Source organism: Dendronephthya gigantea, unplaced genomic scaffold (genome assembly GCF_004324835.1).
Source record: "Dendronephthya gigantea isolate DGI-Jeju-01 unplaced genomic scaffold, DenGig_1.0 000026F, whole genome shotgun sequence".
NCBI classification, from domain to species: Eukaryota; Metazoa; Cnidaria; class Anthozoa; order Malacalcyonacea; family Nephtheidae; genus Dendronephthya; species Dendronephthya gigantea.
This window is the reverse complement of record NW_021163036.1, coordinates 1,902,683-1,928,300: the sequence shown is the minus strand read 5'-3', so window position 1 is coordinate 1,928,300 and position 25,618 is coordinate 1,902,683. Positions and strand designations below refer to the sequence as shown.

At 38.3% G+C, this 25,618-nt stretch overlaps 4 protein-coding genes and 1 long non-coding RNA gene across 5 annotated transcripts; 3 read left to right on the top strand and 2 right to left on the bottom strand.

Annotated features, from left to right (window-relative positions):
• Nucleotides 1–3,522: 3,522 nt before the first annotated feature.
• LOC114523185 (U1 small nuclear ribonucleoprotein C-like) lies at nt 3,523–4,994 on the bottom strand. The gene is made up of 4 exons (XM_028544049.1): nt 4,899–4,994; nt 4,777–4,819; nt 4,544–4,652; nt 3,523–4,444 (listed from the first exon to the last, which is right to left on the bottom strand). The coding sequence occupies exons 1-4, from the start codon at nt 4,904–4,906 to the stop codon at nt 4,080–4,082; spliced, it is 525 nt and encodes a 174-aa protein (XP_028399850.1). The 5' UTR covers nt 4,907–4,994; the 3' UTR covers nt 3,523–4,079.
• A 2,222-nt stretch (nt 4,995–7,216) lies between these two features.
• On the top strand, nt 7,217–10,237 carry LOC114523055 (PIN2/TERF1-interacting telomerase inhibitor 1-like). Its single transcript, XM_028543876.1, has 6 exons — nt 7,217–7,438; nt 7,893–8,015; nt 8,111–8,209; nt 8,335–8,404; nt 8,487–8,604; nt 8,694–10,237. The coding sequence occupies exons 1-6, from the start codon at nt 7,372–7,374 to the stop codon at nt 9,714–9,716; spliced, it is 1,500 nt and encodes a 499-aa protein (XP_028399677.1). The 5' UTR covers nt 7,217–7,371; the 3' UTR covers nt 9,717–10,237.
• Nucleotides 10,238–11,707: 1,470 nt separating this feature from the next.
• On the top strand, nt 11,708–13,763 carry LOC114523056. The gene is made up of 2 exons (XM_028543877.1): nt 11,708–12,466; nt 13,006–13,763. The coding sequence occupies exons 1-2, from the start codon at nt 12,289–12,291 to the stop codon at nt 13,698–13,700; spliced, it is 873 nt and encodes a 290-aa protein (XP_028399678.1). The 5' UTR covers nt 11,708–12,288; the 3' UTR covers nt 13,701–13,763.
• A 1,830-nt stretch (nt 13,764–15,593) lies between these two features.
• Nucleotides 15,594–21,341, top strand: LOC114523058. Its single transcript, XR_003686979.1, has 4 exons — nt 15,594–15,729; nt 19,677–19,875; nt 20,173–20,419; nt 20,891–21,341. It is a non-coding gene; the product is annotated as an uncharacterized LOC114523058 (long non-coding RNA).
• A 484-nt stretch (nt 21,342–21,825) lies between these two features.
• Nucleotides 21,826–25,613, bottom strand: LOC114523265 (serine/threonine-protein kinase PLK1-like). Its single transcript, XM_028544132.1, has 10 exons — nt 25,295–25,613; nt 25,050–25,157; nt 24,791–24,907; nt 24,333–24,550; nt 24,095–24,190; nt 23,501–24,012; nt 23,248–23,358; nt 22,907–23,060; nt 22,547–22,799; nt 21,826–22,476 (listed from the first exon to the last, which is right to left on the bottom strand). The coding sequence occupies exons 1-10, from the start codon at nt 25,442–25,444 to the stop codon at nt 22,207–22,209; spliced, it is 1,989 nt and encodes a 662-aa protein (XP_028399933.1). The 5' UTR covers nt 25,445–25,613; the 3' UTR covers nt 21,826–22,206.
• Between the last annotated feature and the right edge of the window lie 5 nt (nt 25,614–25,618).

The following is a 25,618-nucleotide window of genomic DNA, read 5'->3' as shown; positions in this document are numbered from 1 at the left end:
ATGCATGAATTACACACACGCACATTACAGTTCTTGAACTTTCGATTCGGTTGAACTCAGCTGAGAAAAAGCTGCAAACTTTTGTAAAATTCTCTGCTCTAATTTTTATCAATGCCATGCAAATATGTGATCGATTATTCTTGAACTTACACTACTATAAAACTACTTCAAAATTCCTAATTGAAAATTATGACATTTTCTAAATTCCTGCGTTAAGAGAGAAACAATCGAACTCACTAGGTTAAAATAGCCTCTCAGAGGAGAAAGAGTTATTTTGTCATCTTTAATTTCTCATAACCGCAAGTTGACCAGGGCTCACAAGAGCTGTACGTATGCTAGTCTCTCGGTGTCACTGTTAAAAACCGCATTGCTATTATAACGACTTACAAGCTTTTAATCACAAGACCGCAAGTCATGAAAAGCTCCGGAATGCATCAATAATTAACACAACGTCAACAGCGTTACGAAGCAGCTGCTGGGAAGCCTTGTACGCATGCGTAATATGGCAAATATGGAAGAATGATACGAGACGATTATGAAAATATGAAATACAGGCAATACGACGATATGAAAATCGGTGAAGATGCATGCTGTTTCTGCTACATGATTCTGTCGTCCATTGGTTTTCTCTATCAGCTTGCGAATCAGTACGGAATCACGGTACACTGCGAGAATCCTAAAGCGTTTTGCTTGAAGCATTTTGAGCAGGAATCAAGCTTCAGATATGCTCTTAAGGTCGAGGAATTAGAACACAAATGCAATATCCAGGGTTATTCCTTATGGACGCGATGTATCGTGCTTTTGGGAGTACTTTTTGAGCTCGTGGTCTATGGAAGAGCTGTTTATATTTACTATTGCAAATCAAAAACACCCGGCTTCAATTTCATCCGACAGTTGCACGGATGTGTCTACGCTGCTGCCGGTATCACTGGGGCATTCATTTGCATATTTTTTGTCCTTCCCTCTGTCGGCTTCTTTCTTCCGAGCGGTGGGCATGGACGGAGGGGGTTTCTATCGGAGGTGTGGGCCTCTCCCCTACGAGGACTGGCGGTATTCATTATACAAACTCTCAGCGCTCCTTTTCGCTGGATTTTTCACGATCAATTTAAGATCGAGCTTCATCTTGACCAGCTTCACGAGAACTTCACGTGCGTCGAACCAGAAATGAAAAACGGTGTATTGAAGTGTCCAATAGAATCGCGCGGTTTTCCCAGCACGCCTGATCCATCATATTGCGAAAGTGATTTTTTGTGTGCTAAAGATTGTTTAGTCGTGTTCCCCAGTCTGGTAATTAATTCATTAGCTTTTATCTTCGCATCATTAGTGTTGTTTCACCGCTTATTAGGGCTAACACATTATATTACTGAGCGGGAAACCGGAATTGATTTAGAAGCGACGGAGAATGAGAGAGATACAGTTAAGGTAAACGAGACGAGCGATCGCATAGATAGGGATTTAAGTGCTTTGGACGAGGCAAGTTTTATCGAAATGAGGAATAAAACCGTGGGTCGGTCAGCTAAACGGAGGGCAGGTGGTTTGAGGGAAGAAGAGAATGTTTATCCTCGTAGATTTGCGCCGCAAAATGCTCAAAAACTCCGAGAAACTAAGCAAAACAATTCCGATTTAAAGAAAGGCTCGCCGAGCGAAAACAGGCCGCAGGAGAAGGTCAATTCACGGAGTAAAGTTGCCGAGAAATTGAACGGAAATAAAGAGGTTTCTGAAGAAGATAAAAATTTGGATGATCGCGCGTCGAAGTCTAGCGCTTTGAAAGTTGAAAGAAAATTGGAGCGTTGTACAAATGGATTTCCTCCCACAAGTTCTGAACCTTGCGAGAACGACGGAGCTGATTCAGAGCAACGCTCTTCTGTGAAGGAAGGTTTTGATATTAGAAGAACAGGTTCAAAATACAGGAGAGAACGAGGAAGTTTCATGAATTCGCAAACGAAGGAAAACGAGTCGTCGACAAGTAGGAAACACAGTTTTGGGTTTAAGGGGGAAGTTGTGAAGAATACAAACACGGAAAGTGTAATAAATGGTCGCTTGGAACACGAACAACGGCGTAAAGTAGGTTCAGATCATTCACAAGAAAAGGCAAGAAGGGCAAGCGGACCAAATGAGAAAAGAGGAGAGAAACAAGAGGAGAAAGTTTACCGACGACCCGCCACGAACGGGGTAACTGATGGGATGATAAAGGACTGTAATGGTGAGGCGAGGTACGAGGAGGAACAACAGTTGTCATCAAGTGAAGATATAGTGGACGGCATTGAGGGATTAATTGTGGTTGAAGACGAGACTGAATACTACATGTCAGGATTTCGGTTGTAATGCTTGGCTTCGTGTTAATACAATGCTCAGGGAAGGTTTGTGGAATACATAAAATTGATAGTTGAGACAGTCAGAGAGAGATGTTCTTCAGCGTATTAAGATAATCATTGGAGGGACATTGAGATGGATTTGACGTGAAAGATGGTTGATAGGACAATGAAATTAACGATATTCAAGGAAGAAACGAATCGTTTACGGCCATGTTTAGAACAGAGAGAAGATGCATAATACCAAGTTTTATTAGAACTACTGCCATTACAAGATGCACGTACAATATCTTCGGGGCAACGAAAGTATAAAGTAGTGCAAGAACTTATTATAACGACTTGCAACAGACTGCATAGAGACGTTTCTTTGCAATCTTTCCTTGTGAAGTTATTGTTGATGCCTTATCATTCCGATAAGAACCTGATTTGCAGGTCGAAGATCTCTGGGTTTGCAACAAAGGATTTAGACATTTATTGCATGTATTTGTTGCGATAAAGAGGGTAATATTAGAATCGTTGTCCTCCTAATGAGATTTCCTCTTGAAATGGCAATTGCTATAATTTGCGAAACTCTCATCTTGGGTCGAGTAGACGCATTAGGCGAGAATTGCTAATCAAGACTCTTCACCATAATTCATTACTGCTATTAATTACGCCACAAATTACGGGGAATGGATAAATTGCAAATTTAATACAACAATGTAAGGATAGCGAGGTCGAGAGTAATAAATTGGAACCACTTAGTCTTCAAGATTAGGGCGGACATGAAACTAATCATATCTCATTAAAAACGCAATGAAATTGCCAACTAATTTAGGTTAATTTTACGTTTCTTTGCACAGTGTGTTAACTTATAGCGTGGACCGTTCATGGCGGGGCAGCTGGCGATAGTTAGTATATGCAAATATTAATATTTCATTTGCAAATTTCCACTTTTTTAAATTCATGCTGGGTATTGACAGCCTTATCCTGGTGCTAGTCACACCTCGTATGCATTAAAGAAGGCTGGTGCTAGCCTTGATATTGCTAAACCATGCAGCAGTGTCGTGCATAGGATCGCATGCAAAAACCGTTCAAAGCGTTGTTTTGATATGAAAAAGGATCGCGTTTTTCGCAATGAATTCGATGAAACTCGTACGTGTAATTTCGTTTGTCCCCATGCATGTATTCTTGCTTTGTTATTCCTATTAATGTTTCAAAATAACCAGGGTGCAGTATGGAGGTATTTTCAAATGGTTTCTACTTTCTAATCAAATGTGGTCTAACAAAGCGAATTAAAAACACGACTCTCAATGTTACGACCCAGGTTTGATAAAAGACAGGTTTTGATGCTCTACTGTTGGGTGATGCAACATTAGAGTGACCAGAAATACCAAATATAATTGTTTTCAACAGTGTATGCAATGAAATCAACTTTTTTTAGGCAATTTCAAAGAACACGAAAGCAATTGATAAAATTAAGTTAAAATAACGTTTTTAGGATGAAATTCAATAACAATTTAGGTCCATTTGTGAGTTTCATCAGCCATTGCATACTAACAATGATGGTAAGTTTTGTTGGAAGGTCTAAGGACCTCATCTTGCAGCTTAGTAAAAATACTGATTTCAGAAAATCTATCTACACAATATGCAAAACGCTCATAAATACTAAATTTGAACAAGATTGATCATTGTCTGTTGAAAGGCAATCCTTAGTAACACCCAGTGGTATCCTAACACTATGATAACCCAATATCAACATACAAGAGACGCCTCGTAAGTTCAGTTCTATCTTGCCCGCATCAAAGGTCCACCACCCCGGGGTCCCATTGGTCTGTGCCCGCTCCCTCCATGATGAGGGGGCATTCCGCGAGATGGTGGTCGGTTGCCCATGCCGTGGGGAGGCATTCCATTGTTCATAGGTCCACCTCGCATGTTGTTAGGCGGCCTCATATTTGGTCGCATCCCAGGAGGTCCCATTCCGGGAGGTGGGCCCATGCCAGGTGGCATTCCCCCAGGTGGAGGCATGCCAAATGGTATTGCTCCAGGTGGGGGGATAGCCCCTGGAGGTGGTATCATACCTGGAGGTAGCATTCCTGGAGGGGGCATAGCTGCGAATTGGCCTTTCTTTGCACCGCGTTCAAATGCTTTTGCTAAACAACGAAAAAAAAATATCACAATATTAGGTATCGCTTGAAAACAAACAATAATTTTCATGAAATGCAGATATGGCAACAAGAAGACATGATTACTTGTTTGATCAATAAGTGACTGAGCCTGTTCCTCCATCCATTTTTGATAATAATATTTCACATTGTCTTTATGTTTGCGTCCAGAGTTGTGAGTCTTTCTTACTGATGGCTATTAAATGGGAATTAAAAGTGTTTACGTTTGATTTTCATTAATAAGAGTATTTAACTATGGTTTTCCAGCGGCCATACGCAGCCTGATAACCACAAATTTGTTGAAAATAAACTTCACTTACCGAATCATGGGTTAAATACGTATCACAATAGTCACAATAATATCTACAAAAACACAAGAATAATGGTGAATATAAGGCTAAATAGTTAATACAATCGATAATCTCTCAATAAAAGCACTTACTTGGGCATTTTGATGGATATTTTGCTAAAAAATTCAGCAAATTTTCACTCAGATTTTGTTGTGAATTGTGATTCCACGAGTGACCGCGCGGGAAGAATAGCGGAGGCTGGTGACGATCACTGGTCAGTGAGCTCCACATATATCTGGAGTAAGAACTTAAGACTTCCGTGAGGCCAAAAAGTGAAGCCAAAGATGGCGGATATTGAGGCGCTATAGTACGTCAGTTTCAGTCTTCCTATGTGTGCGCGGTCAACTAAATTCGTATTTTTTATCTTTATTTTTTCATATTTTTGAGTAAAAAATGAGGGGAATTTCAATGAAAAGTATAATATTAATGCTTTGTATTGAGATACTTTTATATTTCAATTAAATTAAGTTAATTAACAAATAAATAAGCGATATCTTACAAAGAAAGCTAAGGAGTGGCAGCGGATTGTTGATGTTTTCGGCTTTTCGCAAATCACAACATTTTCCCATAGAATATGCTTCCCAAAAAAACATAAATAAAACTTTTCTCAGTTTAATTCATCTATATGAGGCTTTCATTCATGTAAAAAAAAAATAGGAACTGAAAACTATGCTGAAAAACGTACGAGTTTGAAATAATATTAATATATGATTATGAAATTTATAAACAAGACTCATAATGCACGTATAAAGAACCTTAAAAAGAGCCCTATGCTAGGAAAGCTGGCCAAAAAATAAAGGAAAACTAGTGTTAAAGCGTTTCGAAACAAACAACGAAACAAGAAACTCAAAACATAAGTTGGAAATACATGAAAATAACTCAAAATTAAACAAATCTGAAATGCGTAGTTGAATTTATGGCGAAAAATGCATATTTACTCACACGTACAGTCGGAAAATGCGGCACCCACATCGGGTAGATGCAGAGAAACAGATTGTCAGTAAAATGAGTCAATTTTTTCCATTCTTGTGGTCTCAAAATGATGAAAAACACGAAAATCTGAGGGTTTCGGGAACGTCACTCCCGGTCAAAAACAATGAGAAATATTTGGCCGCGCGAGTTAGGAGACTGAAACTGACGTACTATAGCGCTTCAATTTCCGCCATCTTTGGCTTCACTTTTTGCACCCAAAGTTCTTACTCCAGATATATGTGGAGCTCACTGTCACTGGTCAGCACTTTTCATTTAGAGGGGAGGCTGGGAGGGGAGGCCAATTTGGGAGGCCAGGCCAGGGAGAGACCCAACTAAAACCGTCATATCATGGATAGTTAGTAAAAGAAATAAAGAAGAATAAAAATAGAAAAATAGAACAGAATCAACGAAGATAAAAAAAAAATTGTGAAAAAAATAGATACAATTTAGGCCCAAATTGTATCAGCGAATCAAGCGGCTATACTAAACACAACTAAACTTTAGTAAACTAAGCCGTTCAGTCATTTATATTGAGTTTCCTTTCGAGAATGATGACTATTTTGACGTTAAAAACCAACAAGGATTGTTTCAAAACACTAAAATTTCTAAAAGAATATCAAAACACTAAAATTTCTCGCTAAAAACACTAAAATTTCTCGCTAAAAACACTTAAAAAACGTTTAGGCGTTTAAATCTTGACATTTCCAATCGTGTGTCTTATTAGTCGTTTTCTATGCATATGCTTGCTAGGGACCGCCCCCCGAGACCAGGAAAGACTTAAATACGTTAAATTTATCTTCGCTCTCAGGGCTAGCCACTGTAGCTGATTCGTCTATGACGCTAGGCTTGTGGCGATGCATACTCTGTTTCTCACTGAGACGTAACGGTTAGGTGCACATACATCATGGTCTGGGGGCCGTAGTGCATCTCCCCCTTAGACGGCCGTTAAGATGTGAGTTATGGGGGGGAGTTCTTCCTATAGCAACTGTCCTTGCACCTTTCGTAGTTGTAACTATGCTGAATATTGCAGCCGGTTGTATAACCAGGTTAGATTGTGGCATAGGCTGGATGATCTCTTTTGGGTGTTTTTCCCCAAAATTTTTTTTTGGCACGCTTTCCAAATTTTTCTTTTACATACAAAAAATTACTGGTATTAAACATATATGGAACGGATAGGGTTTGAAAAAAAAATTATATCGACTAAAAACCACCTTAATTAACCCCTGAATACTCTCCCCAGTCTCTGCATGGCTGAGTCTCTGAATTAAACAATACCAGAGTCCAGAGATCATTCATAAACATCAAACATTTGTTTTATTAGTTCAGCATCTTCATCAACCTTACAGCAGTAAAACAGCGACAAAGACATTCAGACAGTCAATCAAAAGCCTGGATAAATCTCCTGGCTTTCCCTGCGAGTTTTCAAATTCATATTTCATATTTCAAAATATCTGACATTGATATATAGCTCAGTGGTGACGATACGCTGCTTCCACTATTATTTCTAGTTTTTCTGACTGACGACCTCAGAGTTTTCTTTTTTCTCTCTTTGTGACAAATTATTTCCTATAATGTAACAATATTTGTATCAAAATGTTGGCGGAGCAGAAATCAAAGCAAAAATGGAGCGAGGATCCACGAAATATGAAATGGAGTACCGGTATAATCTAGTCCCATTCAATTTTTTATTTCATTTGGTTCAGTTTTTCGTTATTTCATTTCAAACAAGCCACGTGTCATAATGTATTTTAAGCCACCAGTACACGTGCTTGATGGTTTTAGAGTCTTGTTGGAAATATGGTTAAGATTCCTCTCTTTAGTTGCCATGAAAAAGCTTATGAAACTCTGCTTAGCCTAAATTTCCAAGCAATTTATATAAGCCTGCCAATATAATTATATAAGTATGTTTTATGATTTGTGACAGTGATCAGTTTTCATAGTTAAAACCAACCAATGCATCACACAGTTAAGTTTACTATGGTATACCTCCTCTGTCATGGGAAAACCCTCTAGTTATGGCTGAAAATCTACCCTATGTGTCATTTACTAGTTTATTATAAACATGAGTTTGCTCATTCAATCATTGATGCCAACATTGTGTCATTTTTATCCAGATAAAGATCGCTATGGATACCAAATGCTTGAGAAAATGGGCTGGGCTGATGGGAAAGGACTAGGGAGAGACAAAACTGGGAGCACGTCTCACGTTAAGATAAAAAAACGGAAACAAAACCTTGGTAGGGTAGTTTACACAGGTTAACATCAACAAATTTTGTGTATGCAGAGAACTTTGACTGTACTTTTTATTTCTGATTCTTGTTTCTGTCAAAAGGTTTGGGTGCTAAAGAGAGCCATGATAATGACTGGTTAGCTCAGCAAGAAGATTTCAACAATCTCTTATCAGCTTTGCAAAAACATGGCGGAAATGCAGGTTTGTGGTAAAGATGTATTTGCCTGTGAAATAATCAAAAATCATCCTCCAATGCTGAACAATTTCTAGCCCAAATCAGAACTGGTAAAACAATCCATTTTATAAGCATATTTCCTCTTGACTAGAATTACAAACTGAAGAGCAAAACAGGAAAGCAATGCTTGAAGTTGCAAAGGCATCTCGGAAACGCGTATTGTAAGTAAGATGCTCCTCAGCTCAAACTATGCTGCTGCCATTTTTGAGGTATCACTCTGTGAATCATGACTTTATATTTTAGCTACAAAAGGTTTATAAGAAGCAAGGATACCTCAAAATATTCTCAAGCGGACATGGAATGTATTTTTGGTTCTGCACCAAGTCAATCAGCACCTGCTACACCATTGAACCAATCGGATGTGAGTTATAGTCTTATAGATATAAGTAAGATGTTTGGTAGATGTGGTTGATCAATTAGTAAGGATTATTTGCTTTGACTGTGTTTCAGGATGAAGTAGCTTCTGAGGACAGCGTAGCATCCTGCCCCACAGTTCCTTGTGATGCAACATCTGGGTTTGTCACTTACACAAGCAAACAAAACATTCAGGAATATTTTGCCCATCGCATGAGAGAACTTCAGGGTGGCAAAGGGATTGAAAAGAGCGCTGGTGGCAAACAGGGAGAATGCCTTGAAGGACAAGATGGGATTGGAAAGGACGAAGTTGTGGATAAGCAAGGAAGAACTGAGGTTGATCATGAAGCAGAGAGTGGTAAAAAAGTCAAGAGAAAGAAAAGGGAATATTCTGAGGATTGTTCAGGAATTGATTCACAGAAAATGAAGAAAAGGAAACGATCAAGGGTTGAGAAGGAACAAAAGGGGATTAACAAGGAACAAGAAGGGATTAACAAGGAACAAGAGGGGATTAACAAGGAACAAGAGGGGATTAACAAGGAACAAGACGGGATAAACAATCATAAAACAGACGAGAAGGAAACTGCAAAGAAGTCGAGGCGACGTAAGAAGAAAGAGAATAATGGAATAGTGGATAATGTTTTGGACATTATTGAGGACGAGACGTTATCTAAGAGAAATAAAATGAAAAGGAAGAAAGGTAAAAAAAGAAAAATGAAAAGCGATGATTATATAATGGCAAATGGTTTGGGAAACGTCAACGAGGTGGTGGAGAGTGTTTGCGATGAAGATACTTTAACTCACTCTGGAGGAGAGGCAGTTGCCAAGAAAATAAAAAGTAAAAAGGGAAAATCAAATGATGATGTTTTTCAAGATTCGGTTAGTTTTAATGCGATAGAAAACGACTTAGACTCCGTTAGGGTAAAGCAAGATGTTGAGAATATTTCGTTGGGTAAAGAAAGTATGAAATCAAAAATCAGGAAGCAAGTTAAAGGAAGGAAGAAAGAGACGAAGAAGTCGGATGATCAAGAAACGATGGCAAATGAGATTCGTGATGAACCACAGACTGCTCCCTTTAGGCCAGTTAAAAAGAATAAGAAAAGAAAAAGCAAATGCTAAAAATTGTAAACGATTAATTATTTCATTTCATTTGATATATTTAAGTTGAATGAGGATAATCGTAACCAAAAGCTGTGAACCATTTTGGGTTCATCTCAAAATATTGAACAAAAACAATAATACGAGTGTAATTTCGGTAACTATAGTCTATAATTATAAACTACCTCCTTCAGACGACTGCTTTCCTGGTAAATAAAATACAATATACGGTTTATTTTACTTTGTTTTCTCCCCAATATCAGGTCAGGGAAGTCAAGGGACAAAAACATACGAATTGGGACATTTCCGGTTTCTTGTTTTAAAAATCTCAAATTTCTGTGGCTTTTTTCCCCTGGTCCACCATCTACTCAGTAATATTTCGCTTGTTTTCGCCGTGGTTCATTGTTTTAATTATGTTTCGTAAACCACACTGCCCACGAGAGCCCACGCAAATAGGCCTGCAGGAAAAACACAGATTGGTAAATAAAAAAGCAAACCTTGAATCAAGTTTTGTAAAGATATATCTCGTTTAAAAAGCATTTAAGAAAGGTTAAAAGCTAATTAAATGCCCCTTCCTACCCATACACATGTATTCGCTAAAATTTCAAACAGTGAATGACGTCAGCAGTGACTTTTAGCGACCGCAAACATTTTCCGATTTTAAAAAAAAAGGAAAAATAAAAAACATGTTTTTGAGAGTTATTTACCTCAACATAACATTACGAATTTGATAAACTAGAATATATTTAAAGTTTTATACTGGGTATATCAGTTTTAAATCGTTCTTCCATGCAGTTCCTAGAGGTCCAGCAAGGATCTCGCCTCTTCACTATTGCCAGAATTAAAACTAACCGCAATTAAAAAACTAAATTTATGTTTGATATCTTGAACGGCTTTGAACTGTTCTCTCCCGTCGCTGTGACAAGATGCCAAACTCCCCCTCAAAATACTCCCTATGATCCTGTCTGGCTAATTGAATTGTTTTTCAGTTTTGAATTGTGGGGGCGAAGGCTATTCCTGTTTTTCATCAAATAATAATAAAACCTTGGCTTGGCCAGAAACTGAGTTCATTCCCACAGGAACACCGAATCCTTCCTGCTTGCATAACTGATACATCTTTGGTCTGATAAACCTACACTTCCTTGTACTGCAATGATTGAGCTTTTATGGAAACTTGGAACATGCTACGACATTACCGGAAGCAACGATGAAATTTGTGTTTTTTGAAGTTATTCCCTGCAAAAGGTCCCATAATAGGACATCAAACACCTGTTCATCTGCTGTAGATCTGCCAGAGACGAATGAACACCAAATAATAGCTATTATACAATCATTTATACACACATTTCACCGGCATGGTTTAGTAATTCTTTATCATATTTCAAAACATAAGTTTACAATCTCACAATTTGTTGGCAAATGTGGAAAATGCCTTTGGCTTTTCGGCACGCGGTTTCTCTTTTAAAATAGAGCACAATACTCCCACACTTTTCGGCCAACTCCAGCGCATGATATGTTTAATAAATCTAATTTTAGCCGCAAGGCTGATAAAAAATTAAACACTTGCTACCGACACGCTAATATCCTAATGACTTATGATCTGATCTGATGCGCAATGCAAAAATTGAGATATCTTTCTCAGGTAGTTCAGGTTCAGACACAAACCACGACAGCTTATAGTAGAATACCACCTACACTGGACCACCACGTTTGAGATATCTTTTTCGGGTAGTTCAGACACAAACCACAACAGCTTATAGTAGAATACTACCTACAGTAGACCACCACGTTTGAGATATCTTTTTCAGGTAGTTCAGACACAAACCACGACAGCTTATTGTAGAATACTACCTACACTGGACCACCACGTTTGAGATATCTTTCTCAGCTAGGTAGTTCAGACACAAACCACGACAGCTTACTATAGAATACTACCTACACTGGACCACCACGTTTGAGATATCTTTCTCAGGTAGTTCAGACACAAACCACGACACCTTATTGTAGAATACTACCTACACTGGAACGCACGTTTGAATTGAGACACAAACCACTCCATGCAGCTTATAGCCTTATAGTAAAATCCTACTTACACTGGACCACCACGTTTAAGATAGTTTTTGAGGTAGTTCATGCAGACGCTTGTTTTAGATAACTAAACCGGCTACTTTTCAACATAGGAGGTTGTCGGCATCTTATTGCTCAGTTTTAATATTTCAAAACCCGACAAATTGTTTGTCAAGAAACTAATTTTTCCAGATGTTTTAATACTTCTGAGATATTTCCAACCTCAGCTGCGTCAATTTTTTGCACATTAACGCTCGCGTTGGCATTGTTTTAAATTGCCTCAATCGTTCTAGGGTTAATTTAATTTTGGCTGGGTCGTTGACTGCCTGTTGTTTGAGACTGCAAATCGATTGTTTTTGCGCTCCAAACAGAGCGTATAAAAGCATGAACAACGCGTTGCAAAGCTCAGAAAGTTGGTTGAACTGTCCGTCACGAAGTAACAGCAAACGAAAGTGGTAAAAAAGAGTGAAGCCAGACAACGATAGCTTGAAAAGAAACCACTATTAAGGAACGGTCAACTTGGAATATGCAGCCATCACGAGAGTTTATTGTATTGACAAGCATAGTATTAACCTTTTTGGGTGTTGTTTTTAGTCAAGATGTCCGTATTTATGGCTTTTCACAGCCGCCGAATGAGGTCTTGAGCGCAATAGACGAAACAAGAAGACTTCTTCGTTGTATAGCGCATGTTCTTCCAGCAAATGGTGAGTGCAGAATCGTGTTTGTCATCATAGCTTGAAGAATGAGGTCCTATTTACATTGCTAAGAGACAAATTCAGAATGTGAATTGAAGTACTGAGGATATATGAAGCATAATTCGTTTAGATAAGGATTAGCTAAAGATTAGCTAAAGATTTCTAACTTCAAAAGAGCTATACGCACTCAGCATATGAAACATTTATCAAATGATTTAGGGATGGGCCTTTTTAGTCCTTTGGACCTCCAGGAAGAACAATTTTAGACTAACGAGACTGTCGAGACACGCCAATTAGACTTAGTGTAGAAAACCTACTAAGCTGTAAATTGCTCTACAAAAATCCACTAAGACAGGCTGCAGATAAGACGGGAGAAGGCTGGTAAAATTTGAGATCCTTCTTGCGACTGTAGAAAACTGATATATCTCTGAGGATGTCTGACTGTTTTGAAAGGGATTTCTGTGAGTTAATTATGGCCTCTTGCCTCCCCTCTCATTTCCTTTTTCGCAGCAAAAGTAGCAAGTGTAAACGAACCTTATCGTTTCTAGTTTCGCAGCAAACAATTACCGTGAACCTCAGCGGGCTTCCAACTGGTCTTAACGGCACAGTCTTATTAGATGAGCTTTATCTTCATATCCAAACTGGTAGAAACTTAAACGTTGTGCAACAAAGCAGCGATGAAGTTTGGATCACGGAACAACAAACAGATTTGGCTCGCGTTTTCATACATTCGTCCAGCAATGGTTATCGAGCCATCAAAATGCGTAATGTTTCTGTCGCGTGGCTGGAAAATAATGTACAAACTGCTGTTTTGGAGCTCAACACACCATCTTCCCAAAACAGAGTGTCCAGACACCTTATAAAAAAGAAGGCTTTTTTCGTTATATATACGTTCTCAACAACCCCCCCAACTTCTCCAAACTGCGAGTCTTATGACGTCACTATTACACCCCAGTCTCTTGTGAACGCGGCCGAATTCACGACGAAAATATGCTCGCCTCCCGATGACGTAACATTTCCTCTGAACGGATCAACTTACTTTGATGTCGGCGCGGCTCTACGAACATCGTTGGAGGACAATCCAATTCCGCGAAATGCTGCCGTTCTGAGAAATCCAAAGTGCTGTCATGCAACAAAAGCAATTTCCAGGCGTTTTGCTCGTCTTGACATGACACAGCTTTCAATTCACGTTTTTGAACTGCAAAACGTTCAAATTACTGAATGCGGTTGTCTGATTGGTTGATTCTATATAAGCACGATGTAAAATAGATTTTTAAACGCGAAATGTCAACAGAATATTCCGTTACATTAGTCATTAGACGATAGTAACCACAGTTATTAACGTGTGTGATTAGACGCAGTTTAAATAGTGAAAAGTTTGTAAAAAAATTCACAATTATTTCCTGGGTTTGGTTTGACTTATTTATTAATACTTTCCTATACAAAATGTTAGAGATTGCATGCATAATTCCGACTTTTATTTTGGGTGTTCAGAAAATGGTGTCTTCGTGAAATTAATTTTATTAAATCTATGACAAGTTAAACTGCATATATATTAATACTACATATGAATCTTGTACTCGAATATAGTTATCATACTAATCTAAATGCAAGTTATATAAAATTTTTGTACGTAGATAATAGATGGAAATGTTGTTGATCAATAAACGACCTAAAACTATATTCCTGGTTCAGTGTTTCATTTCAATGATTTCATTTTATATAGACGGGTGCGCAAATAGACCCGACCTATAAGGGACAATGGGTGGGGGATATTTGACTCTTGATAATCCGCTGAGAATAAGTCACCGAGATCTGAAAAAAGGTTTTCGAATAAAAACACGCGAAGCCAGAGAACTCTAGAAAACTCTGAACCTTATATATCAACTGAAATACTCTTCCGATGTATCATCAATCTTCCACTTGAGACATTCCAATTTCATATATTTCCACCGATTGTTTATAAAAAGTATTATTCATTCCGTTGAACATAACTTTAGGTGAAATGGATCATTTTACGAGAGTTAGAAGTGTTATGTTTACGGTATATATATGCATACCATTGTTGTAATTCTAATTGATCTGTTATTATTTTAAAGTATTTAGAAAAGATTACAGTTGCTAATATCTTAAATTCATTAAAACAGATCGTTTGGAATTTGCACAATGCCCGACTTCCGCATGTCATGCTAATATTCTTATTGTTTCTCACTTACGTATTCATTATTACACATTTCTGAAACATCTGTGTGTCAACACGTGCTTGTATCATAGACACAGAGACTACAAACACACTATGGTACCCCACAAATCACGCAATGATTAGACCTGGACCCTGACCATGGCAAAGGGGATTGCTAAGAACCACACTCCTAGTCCTGTGTGACAGATCTTTTCGATCGAGTATTCCTGAAGATTCAGTTATTCCTCACAGTGTTCTATCGCTAAACATTGTTTTTCGTGTTCATAAAGGATTATCTCTCATTGATTATCCAGTGTTAATTCATTGGTGAAGAAGCCTTAAAGGTTTAAACTTACTTATAAATATTACTTCGAGGATCAACCACGTAATTTGATTATTGGAAAGGTTTTGGCCTGCAAGACTTGGCAATACCCGGGTCTCCTAAGCTTTGCAATAATAAATTTACTCGGTATAGCTATCTTCAAACTATTCCAGCGATAATCTTGGAATCAATTTTATTTGTACTGGATAGCTCTATCAGTTCTATACTGTTCTTCCTAGAGGTCCAGTAAGGATCATCTCTTATTGATTCAGTGTTACTACAGCAGGAAAATTAAACTAAACTAACTTTATTTATACTGCATAGCTCTATCAGTTCTGAACTGTTCTTCCTAGAAGTCCCGGTAAGGATCAAGTATTACTACAGCAGGAAACCTAAACTAAACAAATTTTATTTATACTGGATAGCTCTGTTATACTGTTTTCTCTTGAGGTCCAGCAAGGATAATCTTTTATACTGATCCTGTTATAGGTAAGACACCTACAACACTCAACAATGCATTCAAGAGAGTTGCGCCTCCTGTGCAATTCGGTCCAGTCGTAAAAGCACACGCATCCAGTATGAATGCTGATTTTACACTATCCCAATAGTCACAATGTCACATACCCATTGGTTTAATTCAATTTTCATTATTGGTAGATTTAGCCCAGGAATTAGGATTGTCTATTTGACGCTTGCGTTCGTTTAAGCTGCATTAATTTCCTCCGAGTTATCACGCAAGATCACATTCAGAACTGAAAGAAAACTGTCGTAAGTGAACCCTTATTTTGTGTTACGTACAATAGTAATGAAAACAGATAGTGATCATATGTATTTTGATACCAATAGTTCGGCTTTAGGAATGCTTTAGTGCATTGTATAAGACCAGCAATTACAATGGAAGAGCACGATATGTCCCAGCTTATCATTGTTGCATCAATTGCTGCTGTTACTTTCACGACCGAAAACACTTGATTGTGCCGGTCACAAGGACGTTATATAATTTAAAATGCCTTTTGTTTTGAGCGCCTGAGTCCCCCGAATATGTGAACTGAAGTACCTTTGTTTAATACGCGTGTATAGCTTAATCGCACTTTGATCTACAGGGACATCTGGCTGTATTTACAACTATTGATAGAATGGCTCCGGGGGTTATTTTTTCATTGCACTCTTGTCCATCCTTCGAACAAAACTTAATGCTAACCCCTGTCGACAATGGACTCTGTTATTTTATATTTTGGAGTATACTGGGTAGATATTCCTGCCGCATTTGGTTCAAAGGAAATCCTAAACAGGAGGTGTTTGTGGACGGAATTAACAGCAGGTGTTCTGTGATGAAATGCTAAAAAAAATCGAGCAATTTTGATCTACAAAGTTGTGCATGAATAGTTCGTTAGGGTAAATACAATCTAATCTGGGTACACATGCAATGATTCTTATTCTCGAACGAGGAGCTTTAGAATTTAGATTTCTTTTGTGTGTCTTTTGTATCTCAGAATGTCAGTCCTAAAAATAAACCGGCCATATGCGTGCAGGTGATGGAGGCATTATGTAGAATTGGCATTTCACCACAATCTGTCGTGGTTTGCGTTCGAATTATCTTGTTGAAAACTGATTTGGAAGACTATTCATTGAAGTGAAAAACTTCCTTAACAGGAGAGAGGAGGTTCCTAATCTTTAATAAATGGCTCCGAGAAATAAAAGGAGTTGCGCTTGAGACGTTTGAACTTGGCTAAATCTCTCTTGACAAAAATCCATATCGGAAATGCTAAACGGCTTAGTTTCATTCTTATAATTTGCCGAAACACCTCGTGGTCAAGTAGACTATATACTGCGGTATATTCTTATATCACATCCGTTTTGACACCAAGATAAACACTTGCGAGCCAAGTCCTTGTTTAATAGATAGTGTAATTTTTCATGCAACTTGTTTCGCAATGCTATTAAATGAGAAAAGCTTCGCGAGCAGGTTTATCACACAATTGCTTCGTTAACGAATGGTTTGCAATCCACTCAGGACAGATTTGGTTCATAACTGCTCGAACGACGATTGTTGGAGATATTACTCCGTATAGCTTGCATTGCAATTCTGAATATTGCGGCGTGGGTGTGACCCAGGGCGATGGCCCCCTGTGCCCTCTCTGTCCGGCGTTTTTGCAAGGAAGAATTCTGTTTCTATGGTATAAGCTGTATCCTTGATTGAATCTTCACATAGATCTACTTTATCAGAACTATCTGGAAAGATTATAAACCCTTTTCTTAAAAAACGCTTTTGTGTGATATAAACACATTAACAGAAGACCTGTTGGAGTCTTTTTTTTTACATAAATACTGATCAGTAGACATGATTGCGGTCTATGCACGAAGCTTCGTATGGATGCATCAGCGCAATTCAGTGATATTCATTGATTGTCAGAGGCAAAAACATTGAACATATAGGTTATTCCAATATTCCTATTTTTATACACCATGCATAGCTTCTTTCAAATATGGTGCAATCGGTAATATCCCTTGTAACCCCTTGTACCCCTCATAATCCTATAATGTATTTACGTCATCATTGGTAAAACGACCGTATTATTGAACCGAGATATAATGCTACAAATGTTTTAAATTTCCATGGAAGTGGTGAAGAAAAACTTCACCCAACAGAGAAAATCAGTTACGCATTAGAATGTAAAAAGTCAGTGTGTTTAATTCATCCTACAAGTGGGCAGTGGCTTGTTCTTTACGATAAGTGATAAATCACTTGGATTGTGTAGAGATTTTAATAACCGCAAGAGTTACTTCGCGGCTGCCAAGTTTTTCATGCCTGTTCTGATTTTTTTGTTTCCGGGTTGAGGTCTTTATCCCAGTTAAGACTTCTGGTACACGGACCGGGCTTAAGACATGTGTTTATTTGCGATTGTGAGTAAAACAATTGAAAATAAAACAACACAAGTCATGAACGTTTGGTATGATACCAAACAGGTAGCAGCACCCACTGCTCCTTAAAAAATCGAAGTGGACAGACCCACTTATTCTCGACGTTTCGTCCTCAGGATATTTCACCGTGGCTTAACTTCAATAATGTTAACTCGCACGACTGTGTTGAAACAGACGTGCGTGGGATTGAAGGATAGGTAATTATTGGCAGAAGATTATATAAACTGCTTTATTCCCATTAGCATTATAACTATCAAAAATGCGATCATATCTCCCTCTTTTTATCTCAATTCTGTAGCAATCGTTCAAGCATTTAATCTTAGTTTCTTCCGTACAACAAATCCTCCACCCCACGAGGTCATTATTCAATCAATCATCAGTTAGACTATACATTGAATTAAACTCTAATCGGGTAAAAAATTCTACTTTTCATGAGATTTATCTATCTTACGACACTTTTCAGGTACATCTGTAGTCAAAACGACAGCCTATTGTAGAACACTAACTACACTGGACCACTACGTTTGAAATATCTTTCTCAGGTAGTTCAGACACAAACAGCGACAGCTTATTGTAGAACACTACCTATAGTACACTGACCTACCCGATTTGAGCTCTTTCCTTCCTAATTCAGATGCTAGATAGGTTATTATCAGTTCCAGTGATCTGTTCTTTAAGGAAGTCCAATTAAGCATCGATCTTTTAATGTAATCTGCAGTATTACCACAGGAAGAACTCGTGGCGTAGCCAGCCTGACGATTTAGTTCTGCTTTAAAAGTTTGGTGTTCAATGACTGTAAAAAACAATGAATTTCTTAAGAAATGAATAATGATAATTACCTAAATTTGCATTGCATGAGAAAATCTACAGACTGGCTACGCCACTGCAGAGGAACCTATAAGCTAAACTTAGTTTCTTTGCGTTGGACAAATCTATCTGATCTTAACTGTCTTTAGTGCCAAGAAGACGGGACATACGTAGTTCACCTATTCCTTATCATTCTCTAATCTAAACACTCAGCCTATGAAATCTATCAATTCTATCAATCTAACTTGATAAAATTCATGAATCCCCACGTCATGTAGTCAATATCTACTGTGATGCTAGATTATTAGGACTAATATCTCTATAGTAACTGCATATCAGTCCACTTTGTAACTGCAATGAATGCCATTAATGTGGAGAATTTCCAGGAGTTATAAATATAGACCTTATTTTTTTGAACCGAAAAGTTCTGTTCCATTGGAATTGGAATCAACTAACGTTCGTATTCATTTACAAGGCCGGAATAGACGCATGTGATCATAAATATATTTACTAAATCACTTCATATTCGCATAGCTAAGATTAGTATTAGGGAAAATTAGCCCGTCGTAAAACAAATATATAAATATATCCCACTCTTTATTATACATCTAGTCCCAGCCCTGCAAACGAGCTATCTCTTTTTGGCAACGAACCATCTTAGAGAAAGCTTTAGATTTGTCTATTTCAATGCCTTGCACGACTGATAACACTGATTCAAACAGACGATGAAAACTACTAAGATTGGGCAGGGGGGTTGAAAACGATGCTGTAACGAGAACCTTTAGACTAATCTCAGGACTAAACACTATTCCAAAAAAGAGGGGGGGGGACTGACAAGTTCGAGAAATCAAATTCTAAGCTGTGTACTTGAAATGTGTTCTCGTCATCTTTTCGTATTTGCCAAAAAATTCGCGTGCGGCCATAATTGACGCTGTTCACAGGTGCACGTCCTTATCAGTGTAAAAATGTACTAACCTCTTTTGCAGAGACGTCTGATACTAAACAAAATTGCCTTTGGCGAGTATTCAAATGTCTCAGTCAGGCGTGGGTGTGTCTCCAGCCCAGGTATAAAAGACACAAGCTCGCGAAATTCTCAACCAGCCGTCGAGGAAATCCCAACGAAGAGTGATTAAAAGGAAAACCTCCTTGACGTATTGGAGAGAAAGAAAACTGCCGCTGTAAACGGTAAGGCTGAAATGTTTTGCAGATCTTTGTAAGTGTAAAACATAAAACTACTGTAGTAACAAGCTTTAAAATTTATAAAGAATGTGTACAAGGCTATGGTCATAGCACCAATCATTTAGAACATTTTTGTATTTCAGTAATATTCCTTTAAATAATTGGTTCAAGTTTTCTGCATGAGTTTGAATTGCAATTTTGCCTTTGAAGGCAACACAAACGCTTTTTGGTGAAGATTTTATTTATACAAGTTTCTGAGGATTTTTATTATATCAACGAAGGACGGTCTGCCTCCTCTTGCAGAATCGTTACAGTCCATGCACAAAGATCAGCTGTTTCACGATGAAAGATCTTCATATCCTAGTTCTCTTGGCCTTTCTTTCCTCGTTCACGTGTGCTCCGATCAGCCGCAGTGGTCGTTCACAACCTCGATGGAATGCACAGGCGCCGAGCTATCTATTGCTCCTCTATAATAATTTTATCACAGGAAACAACTCTCTTTCACAACTTGGCGCTACGCAAGTGCGCGGAGTTCATGCAACTGTTCAAAGTAAGTCATAAAACATCTCTGCCGAACCTATAGTTTCTGCAGCTTCACATGCCGGATCATTTTTAGCTTAGTTTAGGTTTTCTCCTGCAGTAACACAGGGTAAGAGACGATCCTTACTGGACCTTTAGGAAGAACAGTTTAGAACTGATAGAACTATCTAGTATAAATAAAGTTAGTTTAGTTTAGGTTTCCTCCTTTAGCAACACTGGGTCAATAAGAGATGATCCTTACTGGACCTCTAGGAAGAACAGTTTAGAATTGATAGAGCTATCCAGTATAAATAAAGTTAGTTTAGTTTAGGTTTCCTCCTGTAGTAAAACTGGATCAATAAGAGATGATCCTTACTGGACCTCTGGGAAGAACAGTTGAGAACTGATAGAGCTATATCCACTTGCAAAAAGTTGGTCTAGGCAATCTAGTAAAAATATTGGTTGGGCAATCCAGTATAAGAATTAATTCTTTATATTATAGTAGTAAACACTGTCTCATCTGCCAACGTTGTCAACGTGTTGCTCCCATTAAATGGCACGAATCCTCATTTAAACCAAACGTTTCTGGTCAACCTTCACATATCGGTCAAAGCAAGACCCGCTGCACAGCAAGGTGATTGCCTGTTGATTCTTGTTGACATCGAGACAAGTGATCAAGTGGTGTCACAGAACATAGCTTGTAGCAGCACAAGTGATCTGGTGTTACCAGTAACGTCCTATGTCAAAAATTGGATTACAAATCCCAGTACAAACTCTGGAATGAGAGTTCGCATATCCGCCAGAAACACAAACTACCCCCAAGCCAGTCTACCCTACATCAGTACAGACCCAAATATCGAACCACCATTTTATATCTTGTACCTTTAAATGTTTGTGTAAAAAGACTATCATCTATTATTATATGAACGTTATGTATCGAGGTTTTAAACCGTCTTCGTTCAATTCCTAGAATATGTATGAACACTTGTATATCTAGAGAGTCCAAGATGAAAAATTAAAGCTCATCTAAGCATTATCTGACAAATTGTTTACCTAGGCGTCCACTTGTAAACAAGTTATTTGTGTAGGTAATAAATGCTTAATTTTGCCTTGTTTCGAAACAGCTGTAGGAGGAATAGCGACGAGAAAGGTAGGGCTAGAGTTGAACAACGCGTCATGACGTAACCAAAACACAAAGGGCGCAAAGAAGACTGGGAAACTCAAACATTTAAAAAGCACTTTTTGTTGTAGTTTTGAAAGTTGACTGAACCATGTACCCTCCCAAGTTCTCAACAGTAACAATGAATTAGATCTGAAAGACACGAAGCTAATTTTTTGCGAGAAACGAAAAATTTTGATTTCAACAAAGAAAACAGTATAGAATTCGGGTCAAAAACCACTGAGAACAAAGACCAAATTCATCCCTCGTCATTGACCAAATATAGTTTATTTTATTTACAGAAAAGTTTTTCATATAAATCTACCCTAGCAGAGATATTTGGTGCATATTTTAAACGAACAGTGTTAAGGGAAAACTAGAAACATAGTCATAGGTAATTTCATTCGGTGCACAGAATATCTATAATAATGAGTAGGTATTTGGAATCATCTAATTTATAAAGTACGTCGTTCTATTTACAGAAAATATAATTGCTGTAATAAGATATTTGGGTACGCTTGGCGTAGATTTCGTTCGGATTATAAACGTTGGCGCATGCGTCCCACAAAACCCTATTTCCAGGCTCTCTCTCTCCAACTTAAACTAAAATTCACCGAGGCATGTGTTGATGATACCGACGGTGGCCTAGCAACATTTCTCTACGCTTTGTTGCTAATTGCTTGCAATGGATCTGCTCTTGATTTTACAACTTCTTGCCGTTGTATTGGCTGGTGATTTCTTAGCGAGTTTCTCATCTCTTCCACTCTATCTAGGGCGTAACTCATTCTTTTCGCTACCTCTCGACAACAACCATGTTTCTCGATGCTCTTGAAGCTAAATGTCCTTGCGTTTCGTTTCTCGTTGATGTACGTTATTGCAGCCATGCAGGGAGATAGGATAACTTTCGTGTGGTCTTGGAAGAAGTTGATCTGGTAAAATATCAAAGCTGTTTTGTGAGTTTGGCTTGTCACGAGTTATGACGATACCAAAGGATCTTACCTGCAAAGTACCGTTGCTTAAATGCAAAACAATCGCGCGACGTGTTCTAAACCATGTTCTAAGATACGGCAATCTGGAAACCTCGTTCGCTTCTACAGCCATTCCTCTAGGACCACCAGCTTTCAAAAGATGCTCGCTCATGTAATTTCTGAAGTACTGGAGGAGGGTAACCTTCTTCTTGTACTGATCAAGATACTTCGTGAGGGTACCGCATGGTTCTTCCACACCCTCGCGAGTGATGTACTGGAGGTTTCTGTTGGAAGAAAAGTTGGCAGATCCAGTGAGCTGTGTTTAAACTAGCAAGCTAAGAATGAACAACTAGCAACCCGAGTGGGTTAATTTTAAATATTCAAAACTTACTCTCCATCTTCCTTCAAAAGCAGGCGTGAGCTATCATTAAATAACACTCCAACACTTCCGTCGCACAGCTGATAACCAAGGCCATATTTATCTGAGTAATCGACCCATTTACTAATCCAGAATATGGGATTACAAGCTGGATCTTCGGCGTCATCTGCAACGGCGAGGTACGATGTTTGATTTTACAATTAGTAAATAAAATAGGCAGTGAAACTGGACAACATTGTGTTGGTGAGTCTCTAATAACGTGTATAATATTATTAATATATCTGATTAAGTGATTTTGACACCCCCCCCCCTCTCTCTCTCTCTCTCTCTCTCTGAGGTCATCGTGAACGTACCTGGATTAAGGACAGGCCTAGCACACGTCATTTCGGTGGGCTTCGTTAACAAGCAGGAATTCAACTGCTTATGAAGATCAGACAAATAAAAGTCACTCGGAATTTGATCACCTGAACAAACGAGAATTGGTAACACATTTAAAATCAACTCATTCACACAGAATATGTATAACAAATTGTTCTGAAAGCGTTGTTATTTGTAAATATTTGACTGAATGAAAGATAGCAGCTCTGTTTTTGACAAACGCCGTACCTTCATCTTCCCCTAGACCGTGTTTTCTTGCCTCTTCACAAGTCATTAAGCGACTTTCCCCGTTCACAACATGCATTGCATGCGACCTTCGTCTGTTTGCCTCCTCTGGTTTAACCATTGCCACCCCAGGTTGTTGCAAATGGTTTATCTCGAAGAGAGGCCTTCTTTGAGCAGGGTTTTTAACATCCAATCCCTTAGCATCCTTTTGCATCATGCCGCTGCCAATAGCCTTCGGTTCCAGGATGGAGGTGGAGGGGTTGAACTTGGGAGCCATGGAGAGGGCACTGGCAGGTAGAGTGGAGGGTAGGTATCCCGACCTAAAGAACTCATCTTGGTATATTTCATGCATGGTTGGCCGGGTCACCGGATCTGGACGCAGCATCTTCACAATCAATTTTTGTGCAACCGGTCCGACTTTCGATGGAATGTAATACTCGTTTCTCTTTATTCGACTGTAGGTTTCCTTCAGAGAAGATGTCTCAAATGGTGGCTTGCCAACCAATAAGGTATACCTAATGGCATAGATGAACTTGTTACCTACTGCATTAGCAAAAGCAAAACTAAATAAACTTGCTTTATGCAAAGTATACTTACATAATACAACCTAGAGACCAAACATCAACTTCAAAACTGTGTCCCTTTTTGCTCAGCACTTCTGGGGCGATATAGTTTGGCGTGCCACACAATGTTCTAGAAATACGAGACGCCAAGAAATTTAAAAATATGAAAGAAAGATTTACTCCTATATAGAGTACTTTGCTACTATTTCACTTGTACAGGGGTGAAAAACCTTTCTAATCGTACCAGATTCCTAGAAACTCTAACAACTTACCGTTTTCTATCTTTGTCACTCTGTACAGTCGTGGCCAAACCAAAATCACCAATCTTGATACTCATATTATCATCCAAAAACAAGTTACCAAGTTTTAAATCTCGATGAATGATTTTTGCATCATGAAGGTAAATGCAACCAATTAGCATCTGTTTCATATAATATCGCACCTCAGGTTCTGTGAGTGCTTTTCGTCTCTTGTGTAGTTCCATTAGGGACTGTTTAATGTGGAAAGATAAAACAGCAGTTAAAAGCAGCTTGTTGGTAACAAAATGCAGAAAAACCTACAGAGACAATTTAACAATGGGTGGGCAAAATTAAATTATTTAAAAATCCAATTTTCAAATTTCAAAATATAACCGTTCATGATTGGTCTTAACTTCAACACCTCGTTGAAAACACAAGCAAATTTTTACTATAAATATTAGCAACGATTAACACTGCATTTCTGACCTTACCCGTTTGCGACAAATCTCTAATAAAATGTAAATGAAATCGTCATCTTCAAAGAAGCAATGGAAGCCAACGACATGCTTGTGGTGCAATTTACGATGTATGTCTATTTCCATTGCCATCTATTATGAACAGAAAACGATAAATCGTTAACCTAGGGCTTGCCTAAAGAAGTTTAAGGCTGGATCTATACGATCTATGGCATAAGAAGTCAGGAATATCCAGCAAATTAGGATACAGTTTTTGTGGTCATGTCCACTTTACCTTTTCTTTTTGATGTGGTTTTGTAAGCATGGATTTTGGTACAATTTTACCAGCATAAATATGGTTCGTTTCCTTGTCTTGCAGCTCATAGCACCTAGCAAAACCTCCCTAAATCAGGCAATGGAAATGGTTCAAATTTTCAAGCAGAAAACATATAAAAAATTTTCTAGCAACGTCGTTACGTGAATTTCAGTTGAAATTCGTCTCATGTATATCGACGATATTTACAGAATATTCTTGCTTACCTTGCCAAGGAATTTCCCTCGAACGTATCGCTTTCTCGTCTTTGGATCTGTGACTTCCAAACCAATTTCTTTTGGGGCCGAACTGCGCGCTGCATAATCCTCTTGTTTGACATGCCTCGCCATTACCGAAGTGGGGCCTTTCTTTAACATGTTTTAAACAGTTTTTGAAACGAAATCAAATCGTTATGTACTTTCGAAGAAGGCGGATTACTAAAGCTTTTGAACACCAAAAGAAAACAAGGCAAAATCCAAAAGGTACGTTTTTAACGAGATGAAACAACAGACTATTTTATTAGGCTTGTGATCATTCGAACGCCGACTCGC